Below are 14,787 nucleotides of genomic sequence, written 5' to 3'. Positions count from 1 at the left end.
TGTAACCCTCGCGAATGAAACGGCCACAGTGCCAGCAGTGGGTAACTGCCGCAGCCGCAGAGCTGCAATTACTCTGAAACTGGGGTACAGAAGATTTATTTGGACAACTGGTGAAACATCATAAACACTGAGAAGCTGCAATTTTCAGACTTCGAGCTTATCCTTGTCATAACCCCAGCTTGCTTTTTTTCGGCCGGGGGTGAAATGCGCAGCCAAAAGGCCCACTTACATGAAAGAGGGCGGGGGGGGGGGGGGGGGGGGGTGAGGGGAAGGTCTCCGCTGCGGATCTACTTAGGCTCCTCCCAAGACCTGCAAGGCTCAACCTTCGCCACACCAAACATGGCGCCCTCGAGCTTCCTCTCCTCGTTTTATCTCACACTCGCCTTTTGGCCACACTTAGCACGGCCCTAACCGAGGGTTGCATTCCTCTGGAACTGACTCGGGACACTTCTCGCGAGTTTTGCCTGGACACACCCCCCCGCCCCCCCACTGCTCCCGCCCTGCCTCGCGCCGCCGCCACCGCCACTGCCGCTGGCGCCGCTCCTCCTCCGTGTCAGTTGTTGGGCTGTAATGGCGACTGGGCCGCCGCTGCTGAAGTGACTCCCGGGCGGGGGAGCCGGGCCAGACCTGCGCCAGAGGGAACTGCAGAGAGCCGCAGCTCAGGGGGTGGCTTGCTGTGGGGGAGGGGAGGCAACCTTTCTGCCTCTCCTTCCTTCTCTGCAGACCCGCGGATCCCGGGAGCCGGTGCGAGGCGGGCACCCGGTGCGTCCCCGGAGCGGGGAGGCCAGGGCCGGGCAGCCCTGGGGCCGGTCGGGGCGGCGTCACTGCACCCTCCGCCAGGCCCCGCGGGATGCACCGTGGGGGCCGAGGGCGGAGGCGACACTCTCAGGTGAGCTGCGGGAGGACCTGGCTGGGACCGCGGATGCTCGCTTAGCCTTCGCTGCCTCTGTCCGCGGTCCCGGGTCGGCGGGGGAGGCGGGGCGGGGCGCCAGGAGCTCTGGCCCAGTCTGGCGTCCCCCTCGAGGAGCCTCCCTGGGTCCTAGGCTTTGCTAGGAGGGCCATTCTGAGACCTAGGTTTCAGGTCCCACCGGTGCCTGCAGTAGACGGGATTTCCTTCCTTATCTGCCAGTGCCTGTCCCCCACTCCCTCGCCCCTCCTCTCTTCTGCAAAAGGTGTGAGATACCTCTCGCCCTTGCTCTCCGGAGAAGTGTCTCTTCTTCATTTGGATATCTGGCGTATTTTGGGAAATCCCGGGGAACTGGCTCCAGTGGCAAGGATGACTAGTTTCTGTTCCTTTTTGGTGGGGATAAACATTTTCAAGCATAGGGAAAACTTTGATCTTCTTTGGCAGCTGCTGAATGTAGTCTGTCCATTTATTCACAAGTGATGTAGGGGGAGATTTAAAAAGCTTGTACGCTTTGAAAGTTGTCACTATTTTACCCTGGCCTCTTTGAAGTGTAGCCTAACATGCTAAATGATATTTAGCTAATGTCACAAATATGGGTTGGAATTTGGCTGGCTTTTCGGATAGGAGGTTGCACATAGGTATAGATTTTGATGTGGTTTTTGTATAGCAGTAAATCCTCCATATAGGAAAAAACACGTTGTCAGGAATAGTGATCAGTATCCACGTCTGTACTCCACCTGATTGTTTTGTTTTGATGGTGATCCTCGTTTTGAATTTGGAAAAGTCGTTAATGGTTATGTTGCCATGTTAACGATACCTCCTCCAGCCCTGTATTTTAAGGGTTTTTAAAGAATGGCTATTTTAGGCAGGCCTAGTAAGAGCTTGAAAAGGTTTGTAGAGCAATTAAAATACTCTCCATTAAAATAATTTCTTACTTTAAAATATTGTGTTTAAACAAGGCAATGTGCTGCTAATAACATGAGATTGTGACTTTGGGGGATTGGTTGTTAGACCTATGGTAGAAGTTGCTTTAAGCCCATGGGTATGTAATAATTAGTTTTGGTGTGCTAAATTTACAAACTCCGTTCAGTGTAATAAAATAAATCTGAACCATTGAACCGTCATTGCATTGCATTTAAGATACTTTAATCAGATACATAAACATCAAGCTAGAATACATTGTATGTGTGGATAAATACATATGTATCTCAACTTTTCATAGTGAGTAGCATGGCTTGTGTTTGTAATAATGGTGAGTTATAGTATGTATACAATTTCATACATATGTTGAAGAATTTTTCTGATTCTCTGAGATATATTGGTGCGTAGTGTTATGTAAGAGCATTAATACTTGAACAGCCAGCCTCCTGTGGGGTAATTAATTTATGAGTTATGAAGTTTAGAATTTTTTTCTAATGGTCTGATTGCTAGTCTTTTGACCATTTTATAACACTTTTACCATATCATGGACAGAAGAAAGGAGATGAAGTCCCTATCTAACGAATTTTGTTGTTTGTTAAATAGCTGTAAGTCATAGTGGGAGCAAAAAGAAACTGCTGTCTAAAATAACTTACATCATTTTTTGGTGTGCCTCTACATAAATTATTTAGTGCTCAGAGCAATTTTGTGAGGTAGATTTGACAAATGTCCTTATTTTGTAGTTGTGGAAATTGACAAGGAATAAATAAATGAACAAGGAAGTTCATTTATTTATGTGAATGATGGTCTTATTTCCACAGATGATCTAAGACTTTAAAATTTTTCTTTATTTTTATTGACATACTGGTTTCAGGCGTATAGCATAATGATTCGACCTTTGTATTTATTGCAAAGTGATCACGTCTAGTTAACGTCATAGAATTAGTTTTATTTAAAATTGAATATTAATATAGATACTTCTGGCATTTGGTTTTTTAAAATCTAAAAGATTGTGACAAGCCACTAGTTCCTTACGTGGATAACTGTCGGTACTTTAAAAACATTAGTATTTTCATAGCATTATGTTAATTAGTAACAAGCCATGAATTATTGTAGTGAATTGCTCTACTTCTGTATGTACTTTTTGCTTGAACAGTGTTCTTAAGAAATTGTAGTTAATTTGTCATCTCTCATTTTGTTTGGATACTCAGAGTCCTGTCATCTTTTTTTTTTTTTTTTTAACATCTTTATTGGGGTATAATTGCCTTACAATGGTGTGTTAGTTTCTGCTTTATAACAAAGTACCTGTCATCTTTAGTACTTCAGATCGTTTATATTCTTGGTTAGCTACAACAAATATTCAAGCCACATGGTCAGCAGCATAACTGAAAAGTAGGGACATCTTGGTGATTTTATTATAGAATTGATGATTTAAAAAGTTAACTTACCATCTATACTTGTGATTGCTATTTTTGCCTTGTGGGGCAAGTCGTGAAGTCATTTTCTTTATTGACTTTTTTTTACAAAGTCAATTTCTAGTGTCACAAATCACTCCCGAAACCTGAATAATCAAAAGATTGCATAGGTTTTTTTGCATTAATATTTTTGTTCGTTATCACAAGTATAACTTCACATTTGCTAGTGGTTACTTTGGGTTATTATTTGCCTTTTTCATCTAGTGTGTAAGTTCCATGATGGCAGAGATTGTCTATTAACTGTTGTGCACCCAGTGCCTAGCACATAGTAAAATAGTCAATAAATATTGGCTGAATAAATTGACTAGAGAGTGGTCTTGGCATAGTATTTAAACAAAACAAAACACTAGTTCATGGTTCCTAGGCACACATCAACTCTTCTTAGGAATATAGTCCATAGATAAAGTCAAGTTTGCTAGGTGGCAGGGGAATGACAGACTGGTATTAAAAGGTTGCTGAAAATAAGCCACAGGTAGATCCTGAAAACTTTATTGACTATTTTAATGATTTGCTTAGATGTTCTGACAATAGTTATTGTAATTTAAAGAAAATGGAAGCTTTAAGACCCTGACCTGTTATACTAGTACTATAATTATAGGCTTGTAATAATTTTAAGTCTCTTTTAATTACAGCATTGGGAGTTTTAAATCTTAAAGGCTAGCTAGTCCAATTCCCACGTTTTATATGTAAGTAAACAGAGTTCATATGGAGGAAATATCTCACCCATAGTTGATTTCATAACTGGATGAAGACTCCACTATACAGCTGTGAAGTCTACATTTGTTTAATATGAAGATAATTATCAAATCAGAGGATAATTGTGAACAACTGGCAATCTCTTCTATGTAAGTGTTAACTAAAAACTCAAAAAACAGGCCTCACTCTTCATGAATCAAATATTTATTTATTTATTTTTGGCTGTGTTGGATCTTCATTGCTGCGCGCGGGCCTTCTCTAGTTGGCGGTGAGCAGGGGCTACTCTTCGTTGTGATGCGCGGGCTTCTCAATGCGGTGGCTTCTCTTGTTGCGGAGCATGGGCTCCAGGCGCATGGGCTTCAGTAGTTGTGGCACGTGGGCTCAGTAGTTGTGGCTTCTGGGCTCTAGAGTGCAGGTTCAGTAGTTATGGCACATGGGCTTAGTTGCTCCGTGGCATGTGGGATCTTCCTGGACCAGGGTTAAACCCATGTCCCCTGCAGTGACAGGTGGGTTCTTAACCGCTGCGCCACCAGGGAAGCCCCCCAAAATATTTTTTAACCTAAATATGAATCTCAAACTTCTCCTCTGTCATTGGGACTATAAATTGGTGCAACTGTTTCTGGAAGGAAATTTGGCATCACCTATCAAAATTAAAAGTGCACATATTCTTTGATAGAGTCATTTCATTTTTAGGAGTTTACCTCACAGAAAATTTAACACAAGAGCTCTAGAACAAATCTATAAGGATGTTCATTTTCGCATTATTACAAATAAATGTCTACAACATTTATAAGTAACAAAAAAAAATCCTAAATGTTTGTTGGTAGGGGAATAGTTAAAATTACAGTATATTTATGCTGTGACATACAATGCACTTGTTAATAGATTGAGGGATAGATATATTTACTTGATGAGAAGTAGCTGAGTGTTTCTTTGAGCACAGGAACCATGCAGCCAACTTTCTGGGTTCAAATCCTAACCATTTATTAGCTGTGACCATTAGCAGGTTACTTAAACTCATCTATAAAGTGGATATAATTATAGTTCTTACCTGACAGGGCTGTTGTGAGAATTAAATGAGTTAATATTTAAGCCCTAAGTAAATACCACATAGGTGTTTGTAATTATTATTATGTTCTGACAAGGAAGAATGTTCATGATATAATATTGAGTGAAAAAAATAAGTTGTACTACACTGTGCAATATGATTCAGTGTTAAATACATAGGCAAAGAAATGTAGTTTGATTTTGTTTTGATTTTGTATGTGCATAGGAAGGGCTCTGTAAGGATAGACATTAAACTATTAGCTGTGTTTATTGCTGGGAGAGTGGATGACTTTCCTTTTTTCTTTACTTTAGGCACTTTTGTGTTGTTTATTGTAAGTGGCATTATCATTTTTGAAACTCTTTTTTCTGAAAAAGAAAATATTGAGGCAGAATTTTTCTACTATTATACAGTCACATAATATAGTTTTGAATATAGTTTTTCAGAGAGCTACAGAGTTCATCCACAGAATATCACATGATTAGATTCTGTTTCAAAACTTTTGTTGAGGGAAGGTTAAAATTAATCTATGAAAATTCCTGATGAATGTATTTATTTTTATTCTAGCTTTGTGACCTTATGTCTTATTTCTTAATTTACAAAGTAAGCACGTAGGCTAGATCAGTGTTTTGTAAACCCAGGATCCCAAGACCGTGCCATGAGGTACCTGGGAGCACCGTAGTAAACTCACATGGGCACTGTTGAATATTTTTAAATTTTTGAGGGAAACTAATATTCGACAACTGTGGGTTATCTGTGGGATATTTGACGTCTGTGAGACCACTGCTTAAACTATTAGTTTGAGGTACTGTGCATGAGATTGTGCCACATTCCTTTCAATGACAGTTATGTCTTCAAAAAGCTAGGTTTTGGGGGTTGCTGTGATTAAAAGAAAGTTCTGTGCAGAAATCAGTGTGAAACAGTAAATGAAAGTGGCTGTGTCCAAAGTGATTTCAAGGTCTGAGAAATTATGTAATGTCTTTTAGGTGCACACATCCCATTAATAAGTAATTGTGGTTATTTAGTAATTAAAAGATTTCTTTTAATTTATATGTATTTTTCAAGCTGCTACTAAGTTGTTAGGACATAAATACTTACTAGGTTATATGGACCTAACTACCTAATAAATGGAACTGTTAGGTAATTTTTTGGCCTGTGGGCACTATGAAAAAATTACTGAGACACTAAGGGTTCTGTGAACTGAGAAAGCTTGGGAACCTCTTGAACTCTTTTGACTAGGACACCCATAGTAAAAAATAGATTTTCCATGGGAACATAATATACATAGATATATATATATCTATATATAAAATGAAATGAAAGTTTCACCTAAAAAATACCCTTGCTGCTTTCAATACACCCTGATATTTTCAATTCAGTTTTATTTGGTTTCATTAAAAAATGCAGGCTCTAACGTACCAGATTGATTCTTTTTGATCTACTATGTGGTACCATAACTACATATTTGAAAAACATGAGATTAGATGACCCCTAACTTCCAGCTCTAATATGCTTTGTTCTCTGATTAGTTATAAATGAAGTTGGACTACACTTAAAACAATATAGATGAATCTCTGAAAAGTTGTGTAGATGCTACGCTTTCTTGTATGATGAATCATTTAAAATTCTATAGAGAAATAATGGTGTAAAGGAGATCTTTTTATAGATGGAAGGATATTTTTGCAACCAGAAGAGTCAGATTTATCTTTGATAAATTTGAGGTTAGGTGATTTTTTAAAAAGTTAACCACTTAAAGTTTTTGTTGTTGTTGTAAATGGACTTGTAAAAGCTCCTTTGGAATCATGGCATCTCTCCCTTTTAAAAACTAGATTGATTGATTGATTTTTTAAAACCTACATCCTACTTTCCTTAAGCAACCATGTTTGTTTGCTTATTTACTTACTTTTGGCTGCGTTGGGTCTTTGTTGCTGTGTGCAGGCTTTTTCTAGTTGTGGTGAGCAGGGTCTACTCTTTGTTGCGGTGCGTGGGCTTCTCATTGCAGTGGATTCTATTGTTGTGGAGCATGGGCTCTAGGCTCCCTGGCTTCAGTAGTTGTGGCACGTGGGCTCAGTAGTTGTGGCTTGTGGGCTCTAGAGCGCAGGCTCAGTAGTTGTGGCTCACGGGCTTAGTTGCTCTGCGGCATGTTGGATCTTCCTGGACCGGGGCTCGAACCCGTGTCACCTGCATTGGCAGGTGGATTCTTAACCACTGCGCCACCAGGGAAGTCCCTAAAAACTAGATTTAAAAATCATGAGTAATAGCACTGGCTTCATTTAACTGGCTTCATTTCATTCATGATTTTCATGTCTAAATCTATAAGAGTATTTTTTTAAAGAATTTCTTTTTAGTTTTGGGCTTATTTTGAAACATAAAATGCATATGTACACGTATAACTATTATTTTACTTATTGTTTTTTTACATGTTACCATGAAAGAAATTTTTTGCTTACCAGTGGTTAACCTCTTCATATATGAAATATCTGTGGGGTTTTTTTGCCCTGTTTGCATTTGAGAATTGGATTCTTGAGATTTATCAATGGGACAATCATTCAGCAGACAGGTCTGGAGCACCTAGTGGGTGCTGTGTACTGTGCATGGACTAGGGATATAAAGAGGAATAAAACATCGTCCCCACAGTGACATGTAAGAGACAGATATGTAAATAATAGTATGGAGGTGGGGCGGTAAGAGGAAAGATAAAGTGGGAGCAACTATACAGCGGCTTCCAGTGAAAGAAAAAGTTGTTATATTTGTTTCCTTAACAGCCTCTAAATTAGCTAAGTTATTGAATGTTGAAGGAAACTTCTCAAAATTATTTTTCCTTGTTTTTTTCCTTGAAACGTGATAAATGTATCTGCTTTTAAAAATTCGAAAACATATCCACTGGAAAATCTGCTTCCTTTCTTGGATCCTCAGTCCCTCTCCGCAGAGTTAACCAGTGTTAATGGTTTCTTCTGTATCAGGGAAGCTTTTGTAGTGAAAATTTCATACTTTTGGGACAAAAAATAATCCTGACTTGCACTATAAGACACATTTATAAGGATATATTCCTTGAGATTAATTTAGAAGAGTAAATATTCAGGATAACTAGATAGAGGGTAAACAAAGTATAGGCTCCTATTTTTAGGGTTTTTTTAAGTAAAAGACTAGGGGTACCTTTAATCAGGCTCTAGTTTAGCTCTTCATTTCATATCAGTGGGGGACATTGTGTTCTCTGTGATCCCTATCCAGTCTCCTATACACCAGAGGCCAAGCTGGTGCCAGATGTTATAGTTTCTTCTGGGTTTCCTGGATTATAGGAGGTCATTCTTAATTGTTAAAAAGTAGTTGTTGAGGTTTGTATTTTATACGTAAAAAGAGGTGAGGCTAATTCTCAGGTCATTTGTTTTTGTATACCATATTATGGGAGTATTGGTTATTCTGAGAATTTACATGGAACAGTGTAGTAGGTCTGTTTTAGAACCGGAATGTTTTCCACTTTTCCTAGCCTGGTCCCTACTAAATTTGTCCATTTTATATTGAGACTAGATAGTATGACTGTTGCAGGGTTGTTTCTTTTCAGCCTTTCAGGCATAGATGGTTGTTACATCGGGTCTGATAAAGATGAGAGAACAGAAGCAAAGTTAAAATAACTCTGGGAGAGCCAGAACGAAGTCGTTTCTTTCATTTTTCATCGCCAGTACCTGCACATAGTAGGAGCCCAATAAATAATTGAGCTGAATGAGTCTATGTGACTGAATGAGAGCACTGTCAATAAATGTGAAAGGAAAATTTGCTGCTTGAAGATACTTGAGAATTGGCTATTTCAAAATGTCATATCTTATTTGTATATACATATGATAGGTATAGATCAGAGTTTGTCAAACTTCTTGGTGTCAAGGAGACATTTTATACTCTTGAGTTATTGAAAACTCAAAGAGCTTTTATGTGGACTGTATCTGTTGATATTTGTTGTATTAGAAACTTTAAACATATTTATTAGTTTATTTAAAATAACCATAAACTGTATCATATTAATACACAATTTTTAAAGTAAAAACTAACTATATTTTCCAAAACAAAAAAAAATTTAGTGAGAAGAGTGGCATTGTTTGACATTTTTCAAATCTTTATAATGCCTGGCTTAATAGAAGACATCTGGATTCTCATATCGGCTTCTGTATTCAGTCTGTTGTGGTATCATATGTCATGGAGCCTTTGGGAAACTCCACTATACACACTCCTAAGAGAATGAGAGTGAAAAAGACAAATAATGTCTTAATGTTATCATGGAAATAGTTTTGATTTTAAAGACATTCTTGAAAGGGTCTCATAGACCCTCAAGGATGCCTGGACCACGCTCTGAGAATTGGTGGTATAGATTATTAAATTCAAAGGGGAAAAGGATCTTAGAGGTCATATAGTATAATCAATCACCTCTTGTGGATATTTCTTACTTGTGCAACTGGAGTGTGATAGGGAATACCTCAAGTTTGTTTTTTGGGAATAATCATGACTTGGCTTTTGGAGATGATGAGTTTGATGTGTCTTTGAGATTTCTGAATAAGCAGTTGGTTATGTGGGTTAGGTTATCAGAGATAAGATCTGACCATAGTTTCAGAAACCAGTAACACAGGATCTATATCACTGTCTTGCACTTTGCCTCCTTACTATACTGCGAACTTAATTTTCAGAAAGCCTAAGAATACTTTTGTTATTTATGTGACTCAGAGTTTTATTTTAGTGACCATTTTACAGTGAGTTTAACTGGCATCTTGTAGAGAAACAAGTTGTTTCAGGTAAAAGTCAAAGCATAAATGAACAATACTGCTTTGTTCAGACTAAAGTCGGATATCACAAGAACTAAAAAAGAACCTGTATTTGACAGGGTTCTATTTGCATCATGTAAAATATAAATAAAAGCTCCAAACAATGGCTCAAAATATAAAAATGGCTTATGTGTGCGTATGGCAAGGAGAGGGCTGCAAAAGCAGTGGGGAGTGGTGGTGCGGGAGGGACCTAACTGACTTCTAAAAGTTAGCTAAGGATGACTCTAATTTGCCACAGAGAATGGAAACACAATTTCACTAAAGCTATGATAAATGATATAAAAAGAATCCAGTTAAAAGTGATATAAATAAAAAGGAGGAACACCTATAAATCAAGTAAGGATGCAACTTCATAAAACTATTTACTTGCTAGCAAACATAAAGCCAAGGAGTCCACACTTCATGAATCACCAAAATATTGACCTCATAACAGAAGTACAAAGGCTCAGAGAAAACTAACCAGAGCTGAGAAATTGCCCTCTTATTATGTAGGCTAAGAGTTCATAAACAGGGAGAATGGAAAAAGAACAGAAAAAGTAACTTTTGGAGGAAAGGAACTATAAGAATACTTCGCCTGTTTCAAGATTTCCTCGCCTCCAGTTTCTCTCAAGAAAGTTCAACCATCAATTATATTTTCTCTCGTATATCTCTAGCCTCCTCCCCTCCCTGAGATTCTTCCTATCAGCATTTATACTTAATCGATTAAGTCTTCTTACTTAAAACAAACACAAAAAAACCCTCAATCCAACACCCTCCTCCATTACTGCTCTCTTTTTCCTTCACAAACTTCTCAAAAAAATTGGTTGAATACATTCAGTTTCCACTTAGAAGGTACTTTTCAGTCATTCTTCAATTACAGTGTGGTTGCCACCCCCATTTCTCCACATTTAGCTCTCACTAAAATCACCAAAGACCTCTTTATCTCTAAACCTAATGGGCATTTTCAAATAACAAGCCCTCAACCTGCTTGGCCTTTTGGCAGCATGTTTGACCACTCTCTTGAAATACTCTTCTCCCTTGGCTTCCATACACTCACTCTGATTTCCACCACTTCTCTACTTCTCTTTCTCAATCTCCTTTGCTAGCTAGTCCTTCTCTTTTAAATCTTGAGGTGCAAGAGGGTTTGACCTTGGGCTCTTTTCTTCTCTAAAACTATACTTTCTCCCTGGGTAACTTCATCTATGCCCAAGGCTACCATCTATACCATCTATATGCCAATGACTGCCATTATATGAATGACCATCAGAGGCTTTCAGAGGTTTGAGAGAGAGAGATCGATCTAGATTTAATTTCCAGTTCTGTCTCATTACCTTAATGACCTTGGACTAGTTGCATAGTCTGTCTGATACTCTTTCTTCATCAGTACAATGAATATAGGGATAGTTGCCACATGAGATTGGAAATAGTGTCTGGAAAACAGTATAGCCCTTGGCCCACATAGAAGAAACACGGAAAATATTAGCTATGATTATTACCTATTAACTGCCCTCATGGTCATCCCCCAGAGTGTTAAGAGGTCTGTAATTTTGGCTTCTGCTTTAAAATGATTGTTGTCTTTTTGTTTTGGCTGCTTTGGGTCTTTGTTGCTGCACATGGGCTTTCTCTAGTTGCGGTGAGCGGGGGCTACTCTTCATTGCAGTACGTGGGCTTCTCATTGCGGTGGCTTCTGTTGTTGCAGAACAAGGGCTGTAGGTGCACAGACTTCAGTAGTTGTGGCACGCAGGCTCAGTAGCTGTGGCGCGTGGGCTCTAGAGTGCAGGCTCAGTAGTTGTGGTGCACAGGCTTAGTTGCTCTGTGGCATGTGGGAATCTTCCCAGACCAGGGCTCAAACCCGTGTCCCCTGCATTGGCAGGCAGATTCTTAACCACTGCACTACCACGGAAGCCTGCATTTATTTTAGTTTTAAAGTGAAGTCTGCCCAAAGAAAACTTTTGTCACATCATTGACAGATTATTTAGTAATGTAGAATAACTCATGTTTGTTTAGTTATCACTTGACACTTGGCCAGACCACAAGTATCTTTGTGAGAAGGAGAGTAAAGTGAGTTAATTTTTTTAACTGTGTTGGTAGCTGATTAAAGTTTTTATGGTTAGAAAATTTTTTTCTCATTACAAAAAAACTTTATGTTTTATGAAGTAGTGTACTTCTCATACATTTAAAACACAAGTTGAATCCAGGTACCCTGTTTGAAACAGTCTGCAGGAACCATCTTTTCACATATGCATTGCCGCTAGAGATTGGAATATGCACAGTGTTGGTTACATACAATAAAGTCTGATTAATCTTTATTTTTTAATAATTCATATGTCATAGAATACAAGTCAATCAGAAAATGACTTTCAGTAAAATTTCGCTACCAGATAACAAAATGCAGTCATTAAGAATCTATATGACAGATACCAAATAATAATTAAGAACCCAATTTTCTTTGCTGAGTTGGACTTAAATAAAATCTTCACTTAATCTTTGGAAGGATAGCTCTTTGTCATTAATTTTTGTTTTTTTTTTTGAATTTTAATTTTTTATGCAGCAGGTTCTTATTAGTTATCTATTTAATACATATTAGTGTATATATGTCAATCCCAGTCTCCCAATTCATTCCACCCCCCCACCCCTGCTTTCCCCCCTTGGTGTCTGTACATTTGTTCTCTACAGTATGGTTAGAAAATTTTTTAACTATTGGCATATTTGTTGATTTTAGATTTTCTACTACCCCTGTCTGTTTTTAAAAACCTAGATTGACTTTTCTTAGAGTCATATTGTATTATCTATGAAAATTTGTATTTTAGAACATTTTTGAAAATTTTTTCTGAGAAATTTATAAACCAGGATTGTTTGCTATAGGAGAAAATAACTCCCTTAAAATTAATTATACCTTTAGTTTTACGTGTTTGGACTTAGTAGGTAGGCTTTTCCTTTTCTTAAATTAAATTAGGGTCTTTAATATTCACCATATTGAACTGCCATTGAAGAAAATTATTTTTATCAAATATGACAAAGGTTTAATATATTTATAATGTAAGAACTCAGCAAATTAAGAAAAACTTTAATATCCTGGTAGGTAGGTGGGCAAAGGACAAGAAAAGATAATTCACAGATGAAGAACTTAGATTAAGATCTATGGCGAAATGTTTAGTCCTGCTAGCAATCTACTAAATTCAAATTAAAGCAACCATATTCTTCCCTAATAGGAATATAATTAATATTCCTTAGTAATCAGCAAAAGTAAAAAGCATAGTTAATATTGAAATATATTAATGAAACTGTTGGGTTCATGTTATTGTAAATTGGAAAACAGTTCAACCTTGGATCTCTAGAGTAGCATGTTCTGTACATTCTTTAGTTCAGTTTTAGCACACTTTGTAGATCCTGTTCTAGATAAGTGATCCAAATAAGCATTAATGTACACAAATATGTTCATTTCAGTGTTATTTATAATAGAGAAAATGAGACATAATACTGTATTGATGATCTCTTGCTGGCTAACTCCACTTCCAGGATAGTTCACTCATATGGCTGTAGGCAGGAAGCCTCAGTTTTTTTGCCACATGGACCTCTTCATAGGGCTGCTTGACTGTCCTCATGACATGGCAGCTGGATCCTTAAGAGAGAGGGAGAGAGAACAAGCAATGCCTTTTATGACTTAGTCTTGAAAGTCACACTGTCACTTCCACCACATTTGATTTGTTAAAAGTGAGCCACTAAGTCCAGCTTACATTCGACGAGAGGAAAATTAAGCTCCTCTCCTTTTTTTAAAAAATTTATTTATAATTTATTTATCTATTTTTGGCTGCATTGGTTCTTCGTTGCTATGCACAGGCTTTCTCTAGTTGCGGTGAGTGAGGGCTAGTCTTTGTTGCAGTGCGCAGGCTTCTCATTGCGGTGGCTTCTCTTGTTGTGGAGCACAGGCTCTAAGCACACAGGCTTCAGTAGTTGTGGCATGCGGGCTCAGTAGTTGTGGCGCACGGGCTTAGTTGCTCCACGGCATGTGGGATCTTCCTGGACCAGGGCTCAAACCCATGTTCCCTGCATTGGCAGGCGGATTCTTTTTTTTTTTAATTTAAAAAAAATATTTATTTATTTTTGGCTGTGTTGGGTCTTCATTATTGTGTGCAGGCTTTCTCTAGTTGCAGTGAGCGGGGGCTACTCTTCGTTGTGGTGCACAGGCTTCTCATTGCGGTGGCTTCTCTTGTTGAGGAGCACAGGCTCTAGGCGCGCCGGCTTCAGTAGTTGTGGCACGCAGGCTCAGTAGTTGTGGCTTGAGACCTCTAGAGTGCAGGCTCAGTAGTTGTGGCACGTGGGCTAAGTTGCTCTGTGCCGTGTGGGATCTTCCCGGACCAGGGCTCGAATCCATGTCCCCTGCATTGGCAGGCAGATCCCTAACCACTGGGTCACCAGGGAAGCCCATGATATAATTTTTAATGGTTTAGTTTTCCAAGCAAAAATAAAGTTGTTAGATTATCAGGAACTCTTAAGAGAATACAGATATAACTTTAAGAGATGACAAAATTCTTTTCTGACTTTCATGAAAGGCAAGATAGGGCATTTTCTTTACTAATATTATAATACTGATTTTCAGTGAATGCTGATGATGTGATTGCAGGTAAATTGGCAGGATGAGGAGCAGCAAATCAAAAGAGGTGCCTTTACCAAATCCAAGGAACTCTCAAAGCACGGATACTGTTCAAGGTATGATTTGTTTTTTTTTGAAACTGAACTTAATGATTTGTTTAGGTCATGTGCCTAAAATTCTGGGCTATTTAGTAAATGAAAATTATCCATATGCTTTGATTTATAACAAGTGGATAAATAATTTTTAAAATTCAATTTTGTTTTAAATATACAAGATACTTTATATTCAAAGGCACCCAATAGTAAACTGTTTTGTAAGGGAAAACATCCTTTTTAAAAATGAATCAGTATATGTAAAATTAGTTA

At 38.2% G+C, this 14,787-nt stretch overlaps 1 protein-coding gene across 7 annotated transcripts in view; it reads left to right on the top strand.

The window, feature by feature from the left end:
* The first annotated feature begins 532 nt into the window (after positions 1 to 532).
* CEP350 (centrosomal protein 350) overlaps positions 533 to 14,787 on the top strand; it is a 139,552-nt gene continuing 125,297 nt past the window's right edge. For 3 of the 7 annotated variants that reach the window (XM_073803734.1, XM_073803741.1, XM_019952653.3), the window contains exons 1-2: positions 535 to 889; positions 14,453 to 14,538. In XM_073803734.1, coding sequence (XP_073659835.1) covers positions 14,466 to 14,538 — 73 coding nt within the window. In that variant the 5' untranslated portion in view covers positions 535 to 889; positions 14,453 to 14,465. Of the gene's footprint in view, positions 890 to 4,123; positions 4,146 to 14,452; positions 14,539 to 14,787 lie in introns of those variants that run through there. The other 4 variants (XR_012331324.1, XM_073803720.1, XM_073803722.1 and 1 more) reach the window with 4 other exon arrangements.

Source organism: Tursiops truncatus, chromosome 1, assembly GCF_011762595.2.
Source record: "Tursiops truncatus isolate mTurTru1 chromosome 1, mTurTru1.mat.Y, whole genome shotgun sequence".
In the NCBI taxonomy this organism is placed as follows: Eukaryota; Metazoa; Chordata; class Mammalia; order Artiodactyla; family Delphinidae; genus Tursiops; species Tursiops truncatus.
The sequence above is the reverse complement of the archived record's forward strand: the minus strand, read 5'-3'. Positions and strand labels throughout refer to the sequence as shown.